The sequence below is a fragment of the Entelurus aequoreus genome, linkage group LG06 (genome assembly GCF_033978785.1).
Source record: "Entelurus aequoreus isolate RoL-2023_Sb linkage group LG06, RoL_Eaeq_v1.1, whole genome shotgun sequence".
Classification (NCBI taxonomy): domain Eukaryota; kingdom Metazoa; phylum Chordata; class Actinopteri; order Syngnathiformes; family Syngnathidae; genus Entelurus; species Entelurus aequoreus.
This window is the reverse complement of record NC_084736.1, coordinates 2,136,259-2,158,724: the sequence shown is the minus strand read 5'-3', so window position 1 is coordinate 2,158,724 and position 22,466 is coordinate 2,136,259. Positions and strand designations below refer to the sequence as shown.

At 40.5% G+C, this 22,466-nt stretch overlaps 4 protein-coding genes, 10 non-coding genes and 1 pseudogene across 14 annotated transcripts; 2 read left to right on the top strand and 13 right to left on the bottom strand.

Annotated features, from left to right (window-relative positions):
- Window positions 1-1,673: 1,673 nt before the first annotated feature.
- On the bottom strand, window positions 1,674-4,751 carry vac14 (vac14 homolog (S. cerevisiae)). The gene has a single exon (XM_062049785.1). The coding sequence runs from the start codon at window positions 4,611-4,613 to the stop codon at window positions 2,283-2,285; it is 2,331 nt and encodes a 776-aa protein (XP_061905769.1). The 5' UTR covers window positions 4,614-4,751; the 3' UTR covers window positions 1,674-2,282.
- A 3,572-nt stretch (window positions 4,752-8,323) lies between these two features.
- Window positions 8,324-8,395, top strand: trnae-cuc (transfer RNA glutamic acid (anticodon CUC)). Its single transcript has one exon. It is a non-coding gene; the product is annotated as a tRNA-Glu (tRNA).
- Window positions 8,396-9,367: 972 nt separating this feature from the next.
- LOC133651729 (small ribosomal subunit protein uS17-like) lies at window positions 9,368-11,089 on the bottom strand. Its single transcript, XM_062049801.1, has 5 exons — window positions 10,955-11,089; window positions 10,377-10,517; window positions 10,115-10,190; window positions 9,762-9,891; window positions 9,368-9,544 (listed from the first exon to the last, which is right to left on the bottom strand). Exons 1-5 carry the CDS (start codon window positions 10,967-10,969, stop codon window positions 9,421-9,423), a joined length of 486 nt encoding a protein of 161 aa, XP_061905785.1. The 5' UTR covers window positions 10,970-11,089; the 3' UTR covers window positions 9,368-9,420.
- LOC133652774 (small nucleolar RNA SNORD35) lies at window positions 9,611-9,690 on the bottom strand. Its single transcript, XR_009826619.1, has one exon. It is a non-coding gene; the product is annotated as a small nucleolar RNA SNORD35 (small nucleolar RNA).
- On the bottom strand, window positions 9,960-10,044 carry LOC133652783 (small nucleolar RNA SNORD35). The gene has a single exon (XR_009826627.1). It is a non-coding gene; the product is annotated as a small nucleolar RNA SNORD35 (small nucleolar RNA).
- LOC133652770 (small nucleolar RNA SNORD35) lies at window positions 10,255-10,339 on the bottom strand. Its single transcript, XR_009826615.1, has one exon. It is a non-coding gene; the product is annotated as a small nucleolar RNA SNORD35 (small nucleolar RNA).
- A 1,837-nt stretch (window positions 11,090-12,926) lies between the features above and the next one.
- Window positions 12,927-13,688, top strand: polr3k (polymerase (RNA) III (DNA directed) polypeptide K). Its single transcript, XM_062049810.1, has 3 exons — window positions 12,927-13,169; window positions 13,234-13,321; window positions 13,444-13,688. The coding sequence occupies exons 1-3, from the start codon at window positions 13,059-13,061 to the stop codon at window positions 13,569-13,571; spliced, it is 327 nt and encodes a 108-aa protein (XP_061905794.1). The 5' UTR covers window positions 12,927-13,058; the 3' UTR covers window positions 13,572-13,688.
- A 3,076-nt stretch (window positions 13,689-16,764) lies between these two features.
- Window positions 16,765-19,558, bottom strand: LOC133651734 (small ribosomal subunit protein uS17-like). The gene is given in 6 exon segments (XM_062049807.1): window positions 16,765-16,908; window positions 16,910-16,939; window positions 17,140-17,269; window positions 17,493-17,568; window positions 17,754-17,889; window positions 19,363-19,558. Coding segments are annotated over 5 exon segments (399 nt in total). The 5' UTR covers window positions 17,826-17,889; window positions 19,363-19,558; the 3' UTR covers window positions 16,765-16,817.
- Window positions 17,006-17,085, bottom strand: LOC133652773 (small nucleolar RNA SNORD35). Its single transcript, XR_009826618.1, has one exon. It is a non-coding gene; the product is annotated as a small nucleolar RNA SNORD35 (small nucleolar RNA).
- On the bottom strand, window positions 17,338-17,422 carry LOC133652782 (small nucleolar RNA SNORD35). Its single transcript, XR_009826626.1, has one exon. It is a non-coding gene; the product is annotated as a small nucleolar RNA SNORD35 (small nucleolar RNA).
- On the bottom strand, window positions 17,632-17,716 carry LOC133652784 (small nucleolar RNA SNORD35). The gene has a single exon (XR_009826628.1). It is a non-coding gene; the product is annotated as a small nucleolar RNA SNORD35 (small nucleolar RNA).
- A 1,106-nt stretch (window positions 19,559-20,664) lies between the features above and the next one.
- On the bottom strand, window positions 20,665-22,348 carry LOC133651730 (small ribosomal subunit protein uS17-like; annotated as a pseudogene).
- Window positions 20,870-20,949, bottom strand: LOC133652772 (small nucleolar RNA SNORD35). Its single transcript, XR_009826617.1, has one exon. It is a non-coding gene; the product is annotated as a small nucleolar RNA SNORD35 (small nucleolar RNA).
- Window positions 21,219-21,303, bottom strand: LOC133652780 (small nucleolar RNA SNORD35). Its single transcript, XR_009826624.1, has one exon. It is a non-coding gene; the product is annotated as a small nucleolar RNA SNORD35 (small nucleolar RNA).
- LOC133652771 (small nucleolar RNA SNORD35) lies at window positions 21,514-21,598 on the bottom strand. Its single transcript, XR_009826616.1, has one exon. It is a non-coding gene; the product is annotated as a small nucleolar RNA SNORD35 (small nucleolar RNA).
- Window positions 22,349-22,466: the final 118 nt, after the last annotated feature.

The following is a 22,466-nucleotide window of genomic DNA, read 5'->3' as shown; positions in this document are numbered from 1 at the left end:
TTTGTTTTACATTTCTTTATGGTTGTTGTAATATCTGTATTATTGCTTGAAAACTCTAGTGAGGATATTTCTTATGTACATATTTTGGAAAATGTTATATAATATTTTGTTTATTTGTATGTTCATAGTGTTGCCGTTTTGAAAGATGGTGTTGTTGATATAAAGTTGTGTGGGGACCGGAAGTTGTTACTTTAACACCAAACTCCCTTTATGTAGAAACACAACATAACTCCCTTTATGTAGAAACACAACATAACTTTGTTTATGTAGAAACACAACATAACTTTGTTTATGTAGAAACACAACATAACTTTGTTTATGTAGAAACACAACATAAGTCAGTTTATGTAGAAACACAACATAACTTTGTTTATGTAGAAACACAACATAACTTTGTTTATGTAGAAACACAACATAACTTTGTTTATGTAGAAACACAACATAACTTTGTTTATGTAGAAACACAACATAAGTCAGTTTATATAGAAACGCATATTAATCCATATTTTGAAAACAGAACTTTACTTTTCTCTCCAGCCAGTCTGCAGTCTCGTCTTTAAACAGCAACTTTGATTGATTGAGACTTTTATTAGTAGATTGCACAGTACAGTACATATTTTATTAGTAGATTGCACAGTACATATTGTATTAGTAGATTGCACAGTACAGTACATATTCCGTACAATTGACCACTAAATGGTAACACCCCAATAAGTTGTTCAACTTGTTTAAGTCGGGGTCCATGTTAATCAATTCATGGTAACTTCTAGTTCCAGTTTCGGAATACGAATACAATTTTGTTTTTGTTTCTGCAAACTGGACATTTTTGTTTTTGCTATACAAAACATGAAATTAAAATAAAACCGTTTTTTTTTTAATCCAGGTATTTCTTTTCGACTCTTAGTTTTTTTTGGGTCGGGACTGTATTTCAAAATAAAATTCAGATAAACCATTTATTTGAAGTTTTTATGGAGGTAAATTGTTGTCCTAATTATTAAAGCTTTTTTTTTTTTTTTTTACACAGAATTCATGTGACTGAATTTTTGCGTTTGAATTTTGTGAACTGAATTCTTTTACATGGAATTATGCTGACATTTTCATTGAAAATAAATTCAGTGTAAGAAAAATGTTAGTATATAAAAATGACACTGAAATTTTAAAACACTGATTTTTTCCAATGAAATTGTCAGCATATTTTGAAAAATTAAAATGCAAAAAAATTCACATTCACATAAAGACACAAATTCACTTCTGTATTTTTTTTTTCCAATTCCTATTCATTAAATGAAAAATCCGAGACTGATGCTTCACCACAATGAAACATTACCACAGACATTTTACGTAATAACAGTATGTTAATACTGCAGTTTTACCTTTACAAATATAAACAATGTTGAAAACAAATGCATGACAATGCACACAAGCAGGAAGTATCCTGTTTGTTGTTGTTCATGTTCATGCACAGAAGGCATCAAATCGTCGTAAATTGAGAGATTTTTGAAATGATTTCTACAGAGTGGGAAATTGTTGTACAATACAATACTAACTATGTCTGGCAACACCTAAAACAAGCAATGATGTTTCCCCTGGGGCACAACAAATAATGAAATGGTTACTTTTTAGAGGGAAACTTGCTCTACCAGTCTTTAATTTGCAAGTGGTTTGAAGAAGAAGACAGAATGTAAACAATGTCCACTTTATTGATGGGAAACAGTGCTTTGAAGCAACATATTTACATGAAGTGAGAGGGATTCAGTAGCTAGAAAAAGAGGTGCAACAACAACAAAAAGCACAGCAAGAAGCTTTAAAAAGTCCAAGTGAGTGAAATCTGTGCAACATGCAGGTCACATGACACTGCAGCCCTGTGACAATACAACAATGTCCAACATATTAGATATAAACACCGCCTGACTGCAAGTCACATGACACTGCAGCCCTGTGACAATACAACAATGTCCATCATATTAGATATAAACACCGCCTGACTGCAAGTCACATGACACTGCAGCCCTGTGACAATACAACAATGTCCAACATATTAGATATAAACACCGCCTGACTGCAAGTCACATGACACTGCAGCCCTGTGACAATACAACAATGTCCATCATATTAGATATAAACACCGCCTGACTGCAAGTCACATGATCAGCATCATCAAGATGTAGCAACATCCTTTACTTTGTCAAATGAAATAAATGAGTGCTGAAATGTGTTTTGACTTGAAATCCTTGTGGTTACAGTGTTAGCTCCATTGTCGTCCACACGTTCTGCTTCCTGCCTCACATCAGCTTCCTGTCGGGCAGCTCGGACGCCCGTCCCGAGCGCTGGTGTCGCACCTCCAGATGTTTGCTCTGCACGCAGTCGAAGTGCAGCAGCAGCTGGTCGTAATCCACGTGAGCCTGCGCGGCCCGCTTGGCGCCCGGCCTGCGCCCGGCGTCCGCATGCTCGGAGCCGTCCACCGTCCTCATGAGCTCGGGGTTGGGCACGCACTGCAGGCGGTGCGAGAGCAGCTGGAAGGCCTGGCTCTGAGGCAGCAGCATGAGGAGGCCGTAGAGCGCCTTGATCAGGTAGGGGTTGTTCTCCACGTCCAGCATCTGCAGGCGCAGGTAGGTGAAGATGGGGCTCTCCATGAGCTGCACCAGCTTGTCCACCTCCACCAGGAAGTCCACCGTCACCTCCAGGTCGCCGAACCTCTGGATGAGGGCGTAGGCGTGCCGGTAGTTCTGCGTGAGGAAGCAGAGCGACACGGTGGCGACGGGGTTGTGGCACCAGGAGCGGTAGAGGCAGCAGAAGAGCGCGCCGCTCTCCGCCGTGCGCAGGTCCTTCAGCTGGTTGCGCAGCTCGAAGAGCTCGGCGGACGTGAGCAGGATGGTGTTGAGCGTTTGCACCATGGTGGACGCGAACTTCAGGTCCTCCTCCTTGAGCAAGATGTCCGCCATGGAGTGGAAGATGTTCTCGGCGTGGAGGAGCAGGCAGAGCTGGCGGATGATGAACGCTCCCCTGCTCTCCAGGAGCTTCCTCTCGGCGCTGAAGCGTTTCAGGAGGTTGATCATGAACTTGTAGAAGTAGGAGTTCATGCTCGGGGTGGACGGGGACGATTCGCCCGTCTTGGCGCCCGGCTTGCTCCCGGCCGGCACCTTCAGCTCCAGGCCGTCGCAGGTCAGCGCCGGGTCCGTCTGTCCGGCCGGAGAAGAGGCGATCTCGGCCAAGACTTCCAGGTCTTTCAGTATCACCTCGTCGGACTCGTCCGAGAGGGTCTTGAGCAGCACGGGGAACAGGCTGTCGGTGTGGCGGAACATCTTGCGTGGCGTCTTGATGTAGAGGTGGTAGAGCCACTTGAGCACGGCGATGCGGGTCATCATGCCGGTGGAGGAGTCGCGCAGGTGGCGGTCCAACACCTGCACGATGCCGTCCAGGTCCAGAGTCACCTGAGACCTGTCGGCGCTCGCCGGAGCGAAGAAGCTGATGTTGCTGAAAGCGACCACATCCTGTGAGGCGCTGTCGCCGCTGTCTGGCTCCGCCTTGATGAGGCCGTCTTCTTTGGACGGAGACTCCTTCTCCTCCTGCTCCTCCTGCTCCTCGTCATCCTCGGGCGTGACCAGTTTCATCAGGCCGTGGTTGCAGGCGCTCGCCGCTTCTTTGGTGTTCTTCTTCCTATCGTCGTAGGAGAGGCAAGGAAGCACAGCGGTGAGGATCCCCGAGGAGTACGGCAGCACCACCCGGCCCGCCAGCTGGATGAACTCCCTCATCCAGGTCATGGCCGTCAGCTGGATGAGGTCGTTGGTGAGCTTGGCGTCGTCCGCCACCTGGCAGTGGATGACCAGGATGTTGGCCATCTCGGCGAACTTCACGCTGGACGGCGTCTTCTTGATCTCCTTCAGGAACTCGCCCAGGACCACCTCGCATGTCCTGCGGATCTCCTTGCTGTTGTCCCCCAGGATCTGGAAGAGCCCGTCCAGGATCTCGGGGAGGTAGTCCAGCAGGTTGATGTCAGGCACCGACTCCAGGACGTGAATCCAGGAGATGATGAACTGCCGGGCGTACTGGTTGTTGGAGTAGATGCGCTCTCTCAGCAGGGGGACGAAGGCCACCAGGTCGAACTTGTTGCTTTCCGTCACGATGTCCTTCAGGAGTCGGTCTAAAAGTTCCGAACCGCTCTTGACGTTGGGGTCTGGGTCTGCGGCCAGCTTGCTGAGGCCGTCAAAGAGCAGGTTGAAGTGGGGCAGCACAGCTCCTCTGGCCACCTTGACGATGTTGTACAGAGCCTCGCAGGCGTAGTAACGCAGCCGACTGTCCGAGTCGTTGAAGCACGTCAGCACCGGCTCGATCAGCTCCTTCAGGTACGAACCAGAGTCTTTGCCCAGCGCGATGGAGCACGCAGCCAGGCCGATCAGACCTCCTTTGCGGCTGTGCGGGTGCTGGGAGAGCGCGAACTCCGCAGCCAGGATCTGGATGACATGTCGGATCTGCGTGGAGTTGTTCTGGGCCACGAACTCTCGCACCAGCTTCTCGATCTCCAGAGCCGCCACTTTCCTCTTCTCGTACAGTTTGTCATTCAGGGCCCGCACGATGTTGGCCGTCAACGGCGAGAAGTCCTTTTCCGTGTTCATTGTGCTCCGGAAAACACTTTTAGTATTTTCTATTCCTGATCAAGACAACTTGAACGCCAACAAAGAAATGATCATCAGCAAAAACGATCACTTGACAGAATCAGGAAGCGGAAAGGAAATGCAACGCAGCTGACCGGCTACTTCCGCCGGAAATGTTTTTTTTTTCTTTCATTCTTCTTCGTTTTGTGGCGCGTCGCAACCAGCACTCACCTCATTAATACACGATTGTGTACGTGTTTTATTGTATATTTTTTACGTACACCTTCAAAAAAAAAAAAAAACATGTTTTTTTTCTTTTACATCGTCACTGTTTTTTTTACGGTTAATATTTGTTTTGCTTTAGTTCTTCTTCGTTTTGTGGCGCGTCGCAACCAGCGTTATTATGTGCGTAACGCCACCTGCTGTAGCGGAGTATGACTGCCTTTTTAACTCAGTCATATTCGAATATAAATTAATAAGGACTCACCTCATTATAATATTACATAATTGCATACGTGTTTTATTGTATATTTTTTAAGAACACCGTAAAAAAAAAAATCCAGGTTTTTTTTTTTTTACATCATCATTGTTTTTTTACAGTAAATATTTGTTTTGCTTTAGTTCTTCTTCGTTTTGTGGCGCGTCACAACCAACGTTATTATGTGCATACGCCACCTGCTGTAGCGGAGTATAGCTGCCTTTGTAACTCAATCATATTCGAGTATAAATGAATAAGAACTCACCTCATTATAATAATACACGATTGGGTACGTGTTTTATTGTATATATTTTACATACACCATTATAAAAAATGTTTTTGTTTTTTTTACATCATCACTGTTTTTTACGGTAAAATTCTGGCGACCTTAATTGTCATTGTTAATATAGGTCAAGTAGATTTTCAAGTATTTATTTAAATGTTAATACATTGTATATTACATGTATATTATTAGATACTACAAAACTTAAAAAGATATGCAACTGCATGTTTTCCTGTCAAAATGGAAAGAATGAGTACACTTTATTGACGCTCACTATTGTGGCGGCCCTTGAGTTTGACACCTGTGATGTACGCCATACCTACGTCACATTATTAATATTAATAATAACATTATGGTTGACAACTGTGATATTTGTAATAATATTGAAAGTGGGAGTCATTCATTTTTGGAATGGGACACTACATTTATTTTGGGAGGAGATAAGAGGTTGGTTGGGAGACATTTATGGAGATGTCCCAATTCAATGGAGAAGAGATTAAATTAGGATTATTTTTTTTTTATAGACGATAGCAACCTAGAAATTATTATTAATATTATTCTGTTGCAAGCTAAATTTTTCATTCATAAAATAGATTTGAAACCCAAATTCTCCCATTGCAGTCATAATTGAATATAATAATAATATATGAACAAATATTATTAAATCTTAGAAAATGTTAAGAGAAAATAAGAAAAAAAATATATTGAATTACTGTCTTTGTGATAATTGTTTTGTTTTAGATAACCCCATTTCTTCGGGATTTTTTGTAAGTGTAAAAAAAAATCGGGATTATTTGAATTTATGTTGAAAATGTCAGATCAGCACAACAAATATTGTAGCAGCACTTGTATTCCGAAAAGAGAAGTCAAATCCAGCCCAATTCAGTGCCTTTGTCAAAACGTGCATAGTCTAAAAAACAGTAGATTATCGCCCTCATGTGGTCATAATGAGTAAAGCATGTTACAATACGTAAGCACGTACCTTACGACAAACATTGAACTTATTTTGTATAGTTTTCTATTACTGGAATAGTCATTATGCGTGTATTGTATGGAGAAAGTCCTCAGTTTCGTAAATATTATGATAAGAAAATTAACCTCATGGCCGCGACCCCGAAGGGAATAAGCGGTAGAAATGGATGGATGGATGGGCTATTTCAACTTTATTTTGAAATTTCAGATCAACACTCGCATCCAAAATCGGAAGCAAAATCAAGCCTAAATATTTCCCTTGTTAAAGGGCGTATATACAGTGATTTGTCGCCCTCTTGTGTTTATAATGAGAACAGCATATTAATATAAGTAACTACGTAATAAACGATAATACTATGAGCTTTATTTGTGTATAGTGGGCTATTACTGAAGTAATAATTATTAATATATCATATCAGGAAGGCAAATCCTCCATTATTATGATAAATATTATGATAAGCATATCAACCACTTGACTATTTCAACTTTTTTGGGAAATATCAGATCTCAGCCAAAAATGAGAAGTAAAATCAAGCCCAAATTAGTGCCTTTTTGTAGAAGGGCGTATGGTGATTTGTCGCCCTCTTGTGTTTATGATGAGAACAGCATGTTGCAGTTTATTGTCGAACAACCATGTAACACGTGTGTGTCACTGTCGGACAGTGATGTGTGTAACACACATACATGTGACACATGTGTGTTACACACATCATTGTCCGACAGTGCTTCAGTATGCGCCCATTCAGCGGCTGCATAGAATTGTATTATGACTCATTCAAGTTCTACTGAGGAAATGATCATTACATGGTAATTATAAAACATTATTACAAATGAATAATAATAATAGTAACTGGATACAAATGATTAATTATAAGCATCTGACGTACGTCAGTTGTGTGATTGTGATGTGTTCTACCAAATTAACCCACAATCACAATAATTATGATGTCGTGTGCAGTAGAGGCAAAATATAATGATCTCTGACATGTATTCAGCTACAAGATCTGCAAAATGTCCAGAAAATAGGAAAATAATGAGCCCATTACCATGAATTGATTAACGTGGACCCCGACTTAAACAAGTTGAAAAACTTATTGGGGTGTTACCATTTAGTGGTCAATTGTACGGAATATGTACTGTACTGTGCAATCTACTAATAAAAGTTTCAATCAATCAACCAATCAATAAAAGTTTCAATCAATCAACCAATCAATCAATCCAGTCATATCGATAGGGACCACAGCTGTGACTATTCTCACTAGCGCCCCTAGTGGTAGGGACTACTGGTCTCTGTCAGATTGCAACCTGACTTGATCTGCAGTTCAATAATATTAACACATAATAACATTAATTATGATGTGTTGTACAGCAGAGGCAAAATATAATGATCTCTGACATTTATACAGCCAATAGAGATGACAACATTTCTAGAAAAGAGGAAATAATAAAGCCCATTGAAAGTCAATAGTGTCTCACTAGCGCCCCTAGTGGTAGGAGCCGCTGGTCCCAGGACAATCACGGTGATGGTGCCCTCTTGTGTTCATAATGAGAACAGCTTGTTAAAATAAGTAAGCACGGCCCTCTGAAAGATAAACGAAGATAATATGAGCTTTATTTACCCTAACCCTTATTACTGAAGTAGTAATTATGAACTAACTTACATTGTGTAAATATTATGATAAGCAGGTTAACCATGAGACTATACCAGCTTTATTTCAAATATCAGATCAGCGCTCGCATCCAAAATGAGAAGTAAAATCAAACCCAAATCAGTGCCTTTTTTGTAGAAGAGCGTATGATGATTTGTCGCCCTCTTGTGTTCACAATGAGAACAGCATGTTGAGACAAATGGGTACTGTACTTTGGAGGATAAACCCATCCATCCATTCGATAATACTATCAGTGAAGTTTATAATTGTTACATCGTTACGTAATAGTTATAGATAATCGATCATGCATTGCTTAAACATATATTTTAGCAGTGACGGGCGCTTCCAGTCCCTGGTGGTCTAGTGGTTAGGATTCGGCGCTCTCACCGCCGCGGCCCGGGTTCGATTCCCGGTCAGGGAACTTTGTTTTGCGAATATTCCCACCAGTTGTGTCTTTTTTTGTATCATTTACTACACGCAAAAGCTGACATGTCATGACATCAGCAGGGCTATTGTTCTATCTAGATGCCAAGGACCTCGGAATGGACTTTTCCACCTGCACTTTGCATCACTTCATATACAAATACAGAAATAATGTACATCATTTAAAGAGCTACCTGTTGGACGACCAGGATTTCAGTACATTTGACACTATTCTAGTACATTCTGCATAACATAACATACTTTTTAATATACATTTAAAACACTTCCTTGTGGCCTTCATAACATTAAATGGTTGTTCTGAGGTCAAGGTTGTTTTACACATCATCTTCAAGCCGCTTTCTGACAAGTCTCTTCAGGTCTTATTCACGTGCTTCCACTTTGACAGCACTCTCTCCGTTAGCAGTGTTGTACAGCTGAGCTTTCAAGTGGAGTCTGACAGTTAAGTTTCAACTATACGCTACTTTGTATTAGAAATGGCAACAGCAGAGAGCTTGTGCATGTATGAGCCAGTCACACCAGAGGCAAAAAAAAAAAAAGAGCTTAACAGCGCAAAGCTCTTTGGGTAAACTATATCATATATGGAGATATCCACTGACGTCACACCTAAGAAAAATGTAGGAAGGAAAGATTGTTCCATGGATATCTTCACCATGCCTTGTTGGTAATATTTCACATTTTCAGGACTCATACAGATCCTATCTTATTTTTAATCATCTTGTTTTATTTCCATTTTGGTTGTAAGTTTTTGCGAGCAATGTTTCATGTAGCACCATCGCAAACAAAACAAATTATTTTTTGGTTCATTTGGAGCAAATGTGGATTCAGGTGAATTTAGATTGATCTATAATATTTAAAAACTAGACTTAATATGAGCATTATAAAGTAGCTTTGATGTGATGAGCTTTAAACATGCTAGAGAGAAGGGGAAGTAGAAAAAATGACCAGAACATTATTTTAAACAAGTTTCATTTATTGGAAAGCCACCTTGTTTCCATGGTGTACCTAAAACTTCTGGAACTGCTTCTTGGCTCCAGCAGCTTTGGTCACTTTGAGGACATTGAACCTCACGGTTTTGCTCAGCGGTCGACACTCTCCGACGGTCACAATGTCGCCAACAGTGACGTCCCTGCAGAAGAAAACCAACCTTTAAGCAACTGTAAGTTTACTCAGTGACCAATGAAATTGGACTGGAGAGACTGCATCAGCATTGCCATAAGGCGATATCGTCAGGTTTTAACTAGGAAGACCATCGTGAGAAAAACATCATTTGCAGCAAACCATCAGCACAAATGTGTCATAAATGACAGAATTGTAAGTATTTGAGGTAAATTAAGACTAGTTACCTAAAGCATGGTGACAGATGCACAGACAGGTTCTTGTGCCTCTTCTCAAAGCGGTTGTACTTGCGGATGTAATGCAGGTAGTCGCGTCTGATCACGATGGTCCTCTGCATCTTCATTTTGGTCACCACACCTGCACACCACGCATTAAAAATGTTAGTCGGCAAGCTAAAATGACACATTCTCTTGATGAATACTGTCACAACAACATCAGCTATGCCATCTGGCATTGTCCTCACAGCCTGGCAGGCTTGGAAGACCATCGTGAGATAAAACATCATTTGTAGGGCAGTGACAAGAGAACTTATTATACATTAAGACAAAGCAGATGTTTGTAGTTCTGTATGTTAACTGACCAGAAAGGATTCGGCCACGGATTGAGACATTCCCGGTGAAAGGGCATTTCTTATCAATGTAAGTGCCATCTATAGCCTGAGGGGGGAAAAAACAAGTATAGTTAGTAGTTTAATAAATCCAAGCTCAATTAAAGCTGTCTCCAGCTGCATCAGCAAAGCCAAAAAGGCACTATCATCAGAACCCTGAAAGGTTTAGAAGACCATCGTGAGAAAACATCATTTGCAGCTTGACGATAGGAGTAACAAAAGTAATATTCTATACCTCTCTTGGGGTTTTAAAACCCAGCCCGACACTTTTGTGGTAACGGGGGATCTTTTCTTTGCTTTCTTTGCCACCATCTGCTACCAGAACACGTTTTTTGTTCTGGAAGATGGTGGGCTGTTTTTGATAAGCCCTCTCGGTCTGCAAAAGATAAAAAACTAATTAAGAAAAAACATTTGGTAGCCAATGCTAACTAGCACCCGCACAATACTATAATCCACATTGCATAGCTTTACCACATTTGAATAAAACAACGAAGTAAATGGTTAAATTATAAAATACGATAATGGTTAATGATAAACCATGCGTGTTATAGGCTGGCAATAGCAAAAATAGTAAAGTAAAAGAAGGTGCAAAAGCAGGAGGCTAAGCTAGCACGGTAGCTAACTTTAGCGTCACACGCGGGTGTGCAGCTCGACAACATTCCTCATGTAAACCACTGCTCCTCTTATTAAATGACACCCGTGGTTGTTTATAGCACCCACTTGAGGATATGTTCCAACAAGAAAGTGAGCTAATGTGTTTACTAAACCATAAAAATGTTGATTTAAAAGCTTAGGCCATTTTCTAGAACCTACTTGTGCGTCCGCCATCTTAGCCTGCCCAGTTGTAAAGAGGTTGTGACATGCGCACAATCGACGGAAGTAAGCGAGCAACCGGAAATGACGTACGAAAGAGTTGCTTTTTATAAAAGTGTTTGTATTAAATAAAACAAATATGGCTTTATTATCATATAGACTTCCAGCTTAAAATGATTCCAGAACAGGATGCTTCAACACAACACCAGGGGGTGCTCCACTAACCACGTTAAACCCAGATTCCGAACTAACAAAGGTCTTAACTCATTCTCTTTCTATGCCACATCAATGTGGAATGCGCTCCCAACAGGTATAAAAGAAAGGGCATCTCTATCTTCCTTCAAAACCGCTATAAAAGTTCACCTCCAGGCAGCTACAACCCTAAACTAACACCCTCCCCGGATTGCTAATAATCAAATGTAAACAATCAAATGCAGATTCTTTTTCTTATGCCTTCTGATCTCTCTCTCTCTCTCTCTCTCTCTCTCTCTCTCTCTCTCTCTCTCTCTATGTCCACTACTTGATGTCCATACCCCCCCCCCCCTCCACACTCCTGATTGTAAATAATGTAAATAATTCAATGTGATTATCTTGTGTGATGACTGTATTATGATGATAGTATATATGATAGTATATATCTGTATCATGAATCAATTTAAGTGGACCCCGACATAAACAAGTTGAAAAACTTATTCGGGTGTTACCATTTAGTGGTCAATTGTACGGAATATGTACTTCACTGTGCAACCTACTAATAAAAGTCTCAATCAATCAATTCAATGCATAAAACAGAAATTAAGTAAACACTAAAGTTATACATTTTTTGATGTATCAAAAAAATCAGTTTGTTAAACATAAGATGATAATCCAGATGTAGTCTTTGTCCATAAACTTATTTGAGTACTTTGTGAAAAGTGAAGTCAAGTCAAGTCAACTTTATTTATATAGCACGTTTACAACTTTTAATCTGAACCAAAGTGCTTTACAGGTTAAAAAAGCATAAAGCAGAAAACAAAACAAAAACAAAAAACAAACAAACAATGAATGAGCTGAACAAGATAGAGCAAAAGCAATACGGTAAAAGGGGTCGAATAAAAAGTAAAAATTTGCTAAATAAAAATAAAAATAATAATAAAAGTGCGACAGATTGAATAGGACAGCTTTGATGTTTAGAACATTTTAATAAATAAAACATTTGAAAATTTACCAATTCAACAAACCTTAAATTTGAGAAGTCTAAAGAAATGCGGAGAGTGGTGAGGACGGCAGAAAAGATCATCAGGACTTCTCTTCCTCCTATCCAGGAGATCCCAGAAAGCAGCTGCCTGACCAGCATTTAGAAAATGTGCAGAGACTCCTCCCACCCCCACCAAGAACTGTTTTCACTGCTGGACTCTACAAAAAGGTTCCGCAGCCTCCGTAGCAGCTTCTTCCCTCAGGCCATAAAACTCTTGAACGCATCATAATAATCCCCTCAATTCCCCCCCAAAAATGGATTAAGTGGCTGTAATATAAAGACAATATAACATACATCCATAAACGTGGATGCATATGCAAAAGTGCAATATATTTATCTGTACACTAATCTATTTATTTATATCTGCACCTTATTGCTCTTTTATCCTGCACTACAACCAGCTAATGCAACATTTTGTTCTTATCTGTACTGTAAAGTTCAAATTTGAATGACAATAAAAGGAAGTCTAAGTGTAAATGTGAATCATAACAATAATAGTAGCTGTAATAATCATATAATATATATATATATATATATATATATATATATATATATATATATATATATATATATATATATATATATATATATATATCATTACAATATGGTAGATGTGGTTTGTTTAGAACATATTCTGCACATGTTTGTGAGTGCGTACATTATATTTTTAAGTATATATTTAAATGCCAACCAAACGGCGTAATGATAAGTTGTGACTCCTAGTTTCCACTCGAGTTGTAAAAAGAGTAACACATCACTCAGCGGCTAACTTCCGGTTTGAACTATGCGTGGTTTGGTTACAGGATCGACCGAACCTTTTCGGCGTGGTATTACACTTATATCAACTAAAGGTGAGTCTTTGCTAACATGCTTCTTTTTTGTCCAACCTGCGGGAACGTTTTGATCGTGGAAGAAGGACAGAAGTGCCTGAGGTTTGCGTGTAACACGTGTCCCTATATACACAATGTCACCAGAAAGGTAGGTCATACACGCACTTACCTATTATATATTGTGACATGACCAGGACTTGTATGAACTGCAGGTAAACACCAGGAAGTATCCCAAGCTGAAGGAGGTGGATGATGTCCTGGGTGGAGCTGCTGCTTGGGAGAACGTGGATTCTACTCCCGGTACGTTGCCATGACAACACTATGGAGTCATTTCAAGATGTGCTGTCAAACACAGTAGACCGGAGGTATTGAACAAGTGTTCATATTGTCCAAAAAGATAACATTTTATAACCTTTTTACAGAAACCTGTCCGACATGTGACCATCCTCGGGCGTATTTCATGCAGATTCAGACACGATCTGCAGACGAGCCCATGACCACTTTCTACAAATGCTGCAATGCCCAATGTGGACACAGATGGAGAGATTAACATGTCTTTTTTTACATCTAAACACAGCCATCCATCTTATGTTAAATGTACTTGTGTGATCCACACTGTGTCTATTCTTTAAACACACAATGACAATAAAGTGTCAGCAAAAAGTGATGTTCAGACTTTTATTGATAAAATAGTAGCTGTATACAACGGTCAAAACAAACCTTGACGTACATCTGGCGGACATTTAGAGAGCAACACAGACCTGCATGTTTCCCCACCAGCACAAGGGCATACACTACTAATGGAACACCTTCTGAAGAAGTAGATTTGTCTTGTTGTACAGCTTAGCAACTCAAACACACAAGTCACAGAGCTATGCCGTTATTTAGGCTCAGCGTTTACGTGAGCTACACAATGGGGCATGCTGTTAAATCATTGTTTTAATGCCAATAAGTACTATATGTAACAGCCTATTTTAGTAATTATGTTAACAGTAGACTTATGTCATGCTTGAAAGCAATGTAGGAGTCATGGGGGACTAATGACCTTGATATCAATGTAACTTGTTCCCCAACATTCTTAATTACTGCGGCGGTGACAAACATTCAGCCTGCAGTTAGGATAAAATCTACAATGAGTGCCAAAATCTGCCTAAACTGGTACAGAGACATTTTGGAACCTTCGCTTTGCACATATCCAGATTAAGTGCAACGATATTAACACAAAAAGGTTTCACTGTGATGGCAGACGGGCTTTTATGATGTATCAGAGGGAAAAATGTCCTTAAAGTGCAAATGTTTGCCTTATTAAAAGTACATGACGGAACAAAGTGCATAAACGAGAAAATGGCTGTTATATAATTGTGTGCATACTGAATCAAGTTTGGAACACTAAAATTAAATATAAAAGTAAAAAATGAGCAAGATGTTCACATTTGAGATAGTTGTTAAAAAGAGACATAAGGAAGGACACAAATGCTCAGTTTTCAATTTGAAGATGGAAAACCAAGAATAAAATACTTTACATAAAGACACAATTAAAAAAGATCAACCCCAGCCGGCTTGCTTCACAGATAAGTTCAAATAAAGTGACAAGTTTCACAGCGATCAGGTTGAAGACAGAATGTATATACACAAACCAAGAGGGGTGGGAAAAAGCCTGTAACTACCAGCAGGGGGAGCTGTGTGTGCATGTCGGTGGTTAGCATATACGCTGTCATTTATCGCCCCCCCAAGCCAAACCCCTCCTTTCTCTCCGATTTTTCACATTTTCTGACCCAGCTTTGTGCCATCTCCCCATCTGTTCTCCTCCTGAGTGATTTCAATTTTCATGTCAACGACACAAATAATAAATCCGCTTCTGAGTTCCTGGATCACTACACTGTCTCAACTTCACACAACACGTCAACTTCCCCACTCACACCCGTGGTCATACCCTAGATCTCGTCTGCTCCTCTGGCCTCACAATAAATCACCTCTCCAGTCTTATCAACATCTCAGACCACCTGGCTATAATTATGGACATCAACATCCCCGTCCCCCCTCCCAAAAACTCACGCTAAATATCCTTCCAGAATATCAAATCCATCTCCCCCTCTGCTTTCTCAGCCTCCCTCACCACCATGATATGGGCCTCCACTCCCCCGCTACCTGACAACCCCTCTGGCCTGGTGAACTTCTACAATCACACACTCTCCTCCTGTCTTGACCAGTTAGCTCCCATCAAGACCAAAACCATCCCCTTCACACACTCAGTACCCTGGTACACCCCTGAACTGCATTTAATGAAATCCCGCAAACGCCAACTGGAAAGACTCTACAAGAAAACCGGTTTAACTGTCCACCTGATCACCTCCACCAATACACAGATGCCCTCAACTCTGCTCGATCCACCTACTACTCAGACCTCATACACTCTGGCTCTTCCAACCCCAAAGCTCTCTTCTTCACAATAAATAAACTCTTCAAACCTACCGACATCTCCAACACCTTCAACACTACCAAATGCAACACCTTTCTATCATTCTTCCAAAACAAAATAGACACCATTTACAACCTGATTACCTCCTCCTCCCCACCTGCACCACTTCTTTCTCTCCTGTTTCCCCAACACAGCTATCCAAACTCATGGTGGGCATGAAAAGCTCCACCTGTGCTCTGGACCCCATCCCATCCACTCTGGTTAAAAACTGTCTCCCACCCATCATCAACTCCTTCAGCTCTGGCTTAGTCCCTGACACGCTGAAACTGGCCGCTGTCACCCCCACCCTAAAAAAATCTGGACTCAACCCTGACACAATGAGCAACTTCCGGCCCATCTCCAACCTTGCCTTCCTGTCCAAAATACTGGAACGTGCCGTCGCCACTCAACTCAAAACTCACCTCACATCCAACGATCTGTTCGAAGCATTTCAATCAGGCAATATCGCGAAATGATCAAGTATGACACACAGAATGGATCTGCTATCCCCGTTTAAATAAAACAATTTCATTTCAGTAGGCCTTCGGTCGGGGTCCATGTTAATCAATTCATGGTAATTTGTTGTGAGTTCATGCACGGTGTTGGTTTTGTTCTTTGAACAAGGTGATATTCATGCAGTTAATTTTGTGCACCAGTAAAAACAACAACTTTTTCTTGACTTGAAAAAACATTTTATTTTTCACTAAAGGGTTCGGTGAATGCACATATGAAACTGGTGGGGTTCGGTACCTCCAACAAGGTTAAGAACCACTGTACTATGAACACACTTCAAAATCTGCTAATGGCATTCCACGACCCCCACCATGCGCAGAGGATTCTGGGAGATGTAGTTTATTTTTGGACCTGGAAAGAAAAACTACACTAAGTTTGTTTGATACTGTCACAGCATTGTGAATACTTTTAAACCGCAATACCACGGTATCTACAATACCGTTACACCCTGAGTTGAAGCTACAATATTTGAAGCACGATGTGGCGAGAGACGATTGGATGAGTTAAGTCAGTGCCCCTTTAAAAAGGCTAAATTATTTTATTATTAATGATTACCATATATTTTTATATATAGTTATGCCATATTTTCAATTGTTGCTGCATACAATGTACTTTGAATTTTGTTTTAAGTGTCTAGAGACTTAATTACTTTTTTAATAAAAACGACTGGCAACAAATATAGCGTCTTTTTCTGGTTATTATAGACTGTACTCTACTTCTGTCCCTCGATGTCCCCGACGAAAAGCGAGCTGCAGCAAGCATGACGTCAAAATGATTTTAAACGGGTTTCATTTATTGGAAAGCCACCTTGTTTCCATGGTGTAGCTAAAACTTCTGGAACTGCTTCTTGGCTCCAGCAGCCTTGGTCACTTTGAGGACATTGAACCTCACGGTTTTGCTCAGCGGTCGACACTCTGACGGTCACAATGTCGCCGACAGTGACGTCCCTGTGGAAGAAAACCAACCTTTAAGCAACTGTAAGTTTACTCAGTGACCAATGAAATTGGACTGGAGAGACTGCATCAGCATTGCCATAAGGCGATATCGTCAGGTTTTAACTAGGAAGACCATCGTGAGAAAAACATCATTTGCAGCAAACCATCAATGACAGAATTGTAAGTATTTGTGGTAAATTCAGACTAGTTACCTAAAGCATGGTGACAAATGCACAGACAGGTTCTTGTGCCTCTTCTCAAAGCGGTTGTACTTGCGGATGTAATGCAGGTAGTCGCGTCTGATCACGATGGTCCTCTGCATCTTCATTTTGGTCACCACACCTGCACACCACGCATTAAGAACGTTAGTCGGCAAGCTAAAATGACACATTCTCTTGATGAATACTGTCACAACAACATCAGCTATGCCATCTGGCATTGTCCTCACAGCCTGGCAGGCTTGGAAGACCATCGTGAGATAAAACATCATTTGTAGGGCAGTGACAAGAGAACTTATTATACATTAAGACAAAGCAGATGTTTGTAGTTCTGTATGTTAACTGACCAGAAAGGATTCGGCCACGGATTGAGACATTCCCGGTGAAAGGGCATTTCTTATCAATGTAAGTGCCATCTATAGCCTGAGGGGGGAAAAACAAGTATAGTTAGTCGTTTAATAAATCCAAGCTCAATTAAAGCTGTCTCCAGCTGCATCAGCAAAGCCAAAAAGGCACTATCATCAGAACCCTGAAAGGTTTAGAAGACCATCGTGAGAAAACATCATTTGCAGCTTGACGATAGGAGTAACAAAAGTAATATTCTGTACCTCTCTTGGGGTTTTAAAACCCAGCCCGACACTTTTGTGGTAACGGGGGATCTTTTCTTTCCTTGCCACCATCTGCTACCAGAACACGTTTTTTGTTCTGGAAGATGGTGGGCTGTTTTTGATAAGCCCTCTCGGTCTGCAAAAGATAAAAAACTAATTAAGAAAAAACATTTGGTAGCCAATGCTAACTAGCACCCGCACAATACTATAATCCACATTGCATAGCTTTACCACATTTGAATAAAACAACGAAGTAAATGGTTAAATTATAAAATACAATAATGGTTAATGATAAACCATGTGTGTTAAAGGCTGGCAATAGCAAAAATAGTAAAGTAAAAGAAGGTGCAAAAGCAGGAGGCTAAGCTAACACGGTAGCTAACTTTAGCGTCACACGCGGGTGTGCAGCTCGACAACATTCCTCATGTAAACCACTGCTCCTCTTATTAAATGACACCCATGGTTGTTTATAGCACCCACTTGAGGGTATGTTGCAACAAGAAACTGAGCTAATGTGTTTGCTACACCATAAATATGTTGATTTATGAGAGAAAAACTACACTAAGTTTGTTTGATACTGTCACAGCATTATTGTGAATACTTTTACACCGCAATACCACGGTATCTACAATACCGTTACACCCTCAGTTGAAGCTACAATATTTGAAGCACGATGTGGTGAGAGACGATTGTATGAGTAAAGTCAGTGCCCCAGTTAATCACAGGCAAGCCGTCCAAATAAAGAGGATGTTTGCAACTTGCTCACAATTACGCAAGCACACACACAAAAGCAGTCCAAGAGAAGCAGCAATTAATTTGCAGTCATGTTGATGTTTTGAAAGAATATACATTGAATGATAGCTAACATTGACTATGCAAATTGCCATCATTAGCTAACACCCAAAGACAATGCGTGTGCTACGTATGAACGTAGTTATGTCATTACATCCTAGAAGCTGTAAGAGGGCGCAAAATAATGCCTAAAATACAATCGGGAAGTTAGCGCCCTCTAGGAGTCCAAGAAAATGTTGCAGCCCCCAACCACCACTCCAAATAGTCCTTTTTGGCTGCCTGTCATTTAACATATACAGCCATTATATTAAGTTAAGTTAAAGTACCAATGATTGTCACACACACACTAGGTGTGGTGAAATTTGTCCTCTGCATTTGACCCATCCCCTTGGGGAGCAGTGGGCAGCAGCGGCGCCGCGCCCGGGAATCATTTTGGTGATTTAACCCCCAATTCCAACCCTTGATGCTGAGTGCCAATCAGGGAGGTAATGGGTCCCATTTTTAGTCTTTGGTGTGACTCGGCTGGGATTTGAACTCCAACCTACCGAGTTCAGGGCGGACACTCTAACCACTAGGCCACTGAGACTTCTTCATCAGTTTCTATTTTTCATTACACTGTAGTATATGTTAGTTACAATTATTTGTTTAAATATATTTTTGAAATATTTTACATAACATTTTTATTTTAATAAATAATTCTGTAATATGTACATAATTTTTATTTACATCAGCCTAAATGTGTCTGATGCTATATGCTGTTGAGTAAACAATCCCACTTTAAGAAGAAATAGCATGGATCTTAGGCATTCTGCTTCACCTTGGGGTGGGTGGGGGCATGGGCCCCTCTCCAGGAACATGTGGAGGGAGGAACCCTGGGTGCGGGCCCTCGTAAGGGGGTGGTCCATAGTCTGGGGGTAGAGGTTGTCCTTGCAGGGGTGCTGTTCTCACAGGAGCTCAAAATAAAAACAGAAGTCAGCACTGTTGTCAAAAAATGTACTCAACAGTAGTTCAATTCTTACCTGGTTGTCCATTTTTGTCCTTGAGCGGGGCGCTGGGACCTCCTGGATATGGAGGAGGAGGATCACTGGACATGCTAGAGTGGAAGGTGTTGGACGTAAAGCTCCACTGACAACACCCTTGAGAACCTGACGCTGCGACAAAAAGCAAAAGTTTTGAGCCCTTGAGTTTCCCCATCCTGTACACTTCCTTGGTGAGGCCTAACTTACTTATGTATAGTTGAAAGTCACTTTTGAAATAAAACACTAAAACAAACTGAAATAAATTTGATACGATATGTTATGAATATTAAAGGGAACCTGCACTTTTTGGGGGGAATTTTGGCTATCATTTACAATCCTTATGTAAGACAACACTTTTTTTATGCCTTCTAAATTTGGCAAAAACAGCATACCATGGCTAACAATGCAGCTAATACAATGCAGCTAATAGGAATACACTATTCTGCCCATAACTCTCTCTTAAAAAAACATCCTAATAACCGCCAACAATACTCCATTTACATCTAGGGCTTGAATATTAACAGTAGGCGCCATTTTTGGTTATGAAATTCATTTTTTGCTACCAAACTTATCCAGGAAAATTAATGTTTTGAATAAATATAATTATCGTCATTAGAATTATAAGTATTATTTCTACCATTTATTCAGTATTTGATTTGTTTATTTCAGATGCTTGGCTGAAAAACTTAATTGTTCTCCAATTGGCACTGTCCAGAGTTTCCCCTATATTGCTAAGATACCTGTGGTAATGGGGTCGTGGTTACCATGACGTCATTACATATTTGTGTTAAAGGCAAAAAAAGTATACATTCTTAAAAAAAAAAAAATCTATTATTAATGAATATTACCATATATGTTATATCGTTATGCCATATTTTCAATTGTTGCTGCTTACAATGTACTTAGAATTTTTTTAAAGTGTCTAGAGACGTAATTACTTTTTTATTAAAAAACGACTTGCAACAAATCTAACATCTTTTTCTGGTGTTATTATAGACTGTACTCTACTTCTGTCCCTCATTGTCCCCGACGAAAAGCGAGCTGTAGCGAGCATGACGTCAAAATGATTTTAAACAAGTTTAATTTATTGGAAAGCCACCTTGTTTCCATGGTGTAGCTAAAACTTCTGGAACTGCTTCTTGGCTCCAGCAGCCTTGGTCACTTTGAGGACATTGAACCTCACGGTTTTGCTCAGCGGTCGACACTCTGACGGTCACAATGTCGCCAACAGTGACATCCCTGTGGAAGAAAACCAACCTTTAAGCAACTGTAAGTTTACTCAGTGACCAATGAAATTGGACTGGAGAGACTGCATCAGCATTGCCATAAGGCGATATCGTCAGGTTTTAACTAGGAAGACCATCGTGAGAAAAACATCATTTGCAGCAAACCATCAGTACAAATGTGTCATAAATGACAGAATTGTAAGTATTTGAGGTAAATTAAGACTAGTTACCTAAAGCATGGTGACAAATGCACAGACAGGTTCTTGTGCCTCTTCTCAAAGCGGTTGTACTTGCGGATGTAATGCAGGTAGTCGCGTCTGATCACGATGGTCCTCTGCACCTTTATGTTGGTCACCACACCTGCACACCATGCATTAAGAACATTAGTCGGCAAGCTAAAATGACACATTCTCTTGATTAATACTGTCACAACAACATCAGCTATGCCATCTGGCATTGTCCTCACAGCCTGGCAGGCTTGGAAGACCATCGTGAGATAAAACATCATTTGTAGGGCAGTGACAAGAGAACTTATTATACATTAAGACAAAGCAGATGTTTGTAGTTCTGTATGTTAACTGACCAGAAAGGATTCGGCCACGGATTGAGACATTCCCGGTGAAAGGGCATTTCTTATCAATGTAAGTGCCATCTATAGCCTGAGGGGGGAAAAAACAAGTATAGTTAGTCGTTTAATAAATCCAAGCTCAATTAAAGCTGTCTCCAGCTGCATCAGCAAAGCCAAAAAGGCACTATCATCATAACCCTGAAAGGTTTAGAAGACCATCGTGACAAAACATCATTTGCAGCTTGACAATAGGAGTAACAAAAGTAATATTCTATACCTCTCTTGGGGTTTTAAAACCTAGCCCGACACTTTTGTGGTAACGGGGGATCTTTTCTTTCCTTGCCACCATCTGCTACCAGAACACGTTTTTTGTTCTGGAAGATGGTGGGCTGTTTCTGATAAGCCCTCTCGGTCTGCAGAAGACAAAAAATAATTGGGAAAAAACATTTGGTGGCCAATGCTAACTAGCACCCGCACAATACTGCAATCAACGATTGATTGAGACTTTTATAAGTAGATTGCACAGTATAGTACATATTCCGTACCATTGACCACTAAATGGTAACACCCCAATAAGTTTTTCAACTTGTTTAAGTCAATCAATTCATGGTAATGCACGTTGCATAGCTTTACCACATTTGAATAAAACAACGAAGTAAATGGTTAAATTATAAAATACGATAATGGTTAATGATAAACCATGCGTGTTATAGGCTGGCAATAGCAAAAATAGTAAAGTAAAAGAAGGTGCAAAAGCAGGAGGCTAAGCTAACACGGTAGCTAACTTTAGCGTCACACGCGGGTGTGCAGCTCGACAACATTCCTCATGTAAACCACTGCTCCTCTTATTAAATGACACCCGTGGTTGTTTATAGCACCCACTTGAGGATATGTTCCAACAAGAAAGTGAGCTAATGGGTTTAATAAACCATAAAAATGTTGATTTAAAAGCTTAGGCCATTTTCTAGAACCTACTTGTGCGTCCGCCATCTTAGCCAGCCCAGTTGTAAAGAGGTTGTGACATGCGCACAATCGACGGAAGTAAGCGAGCAACCGGAAATGACGTACAAAAGATTTGATTTTATAAAAGTGTTTGTATTAAATAAAA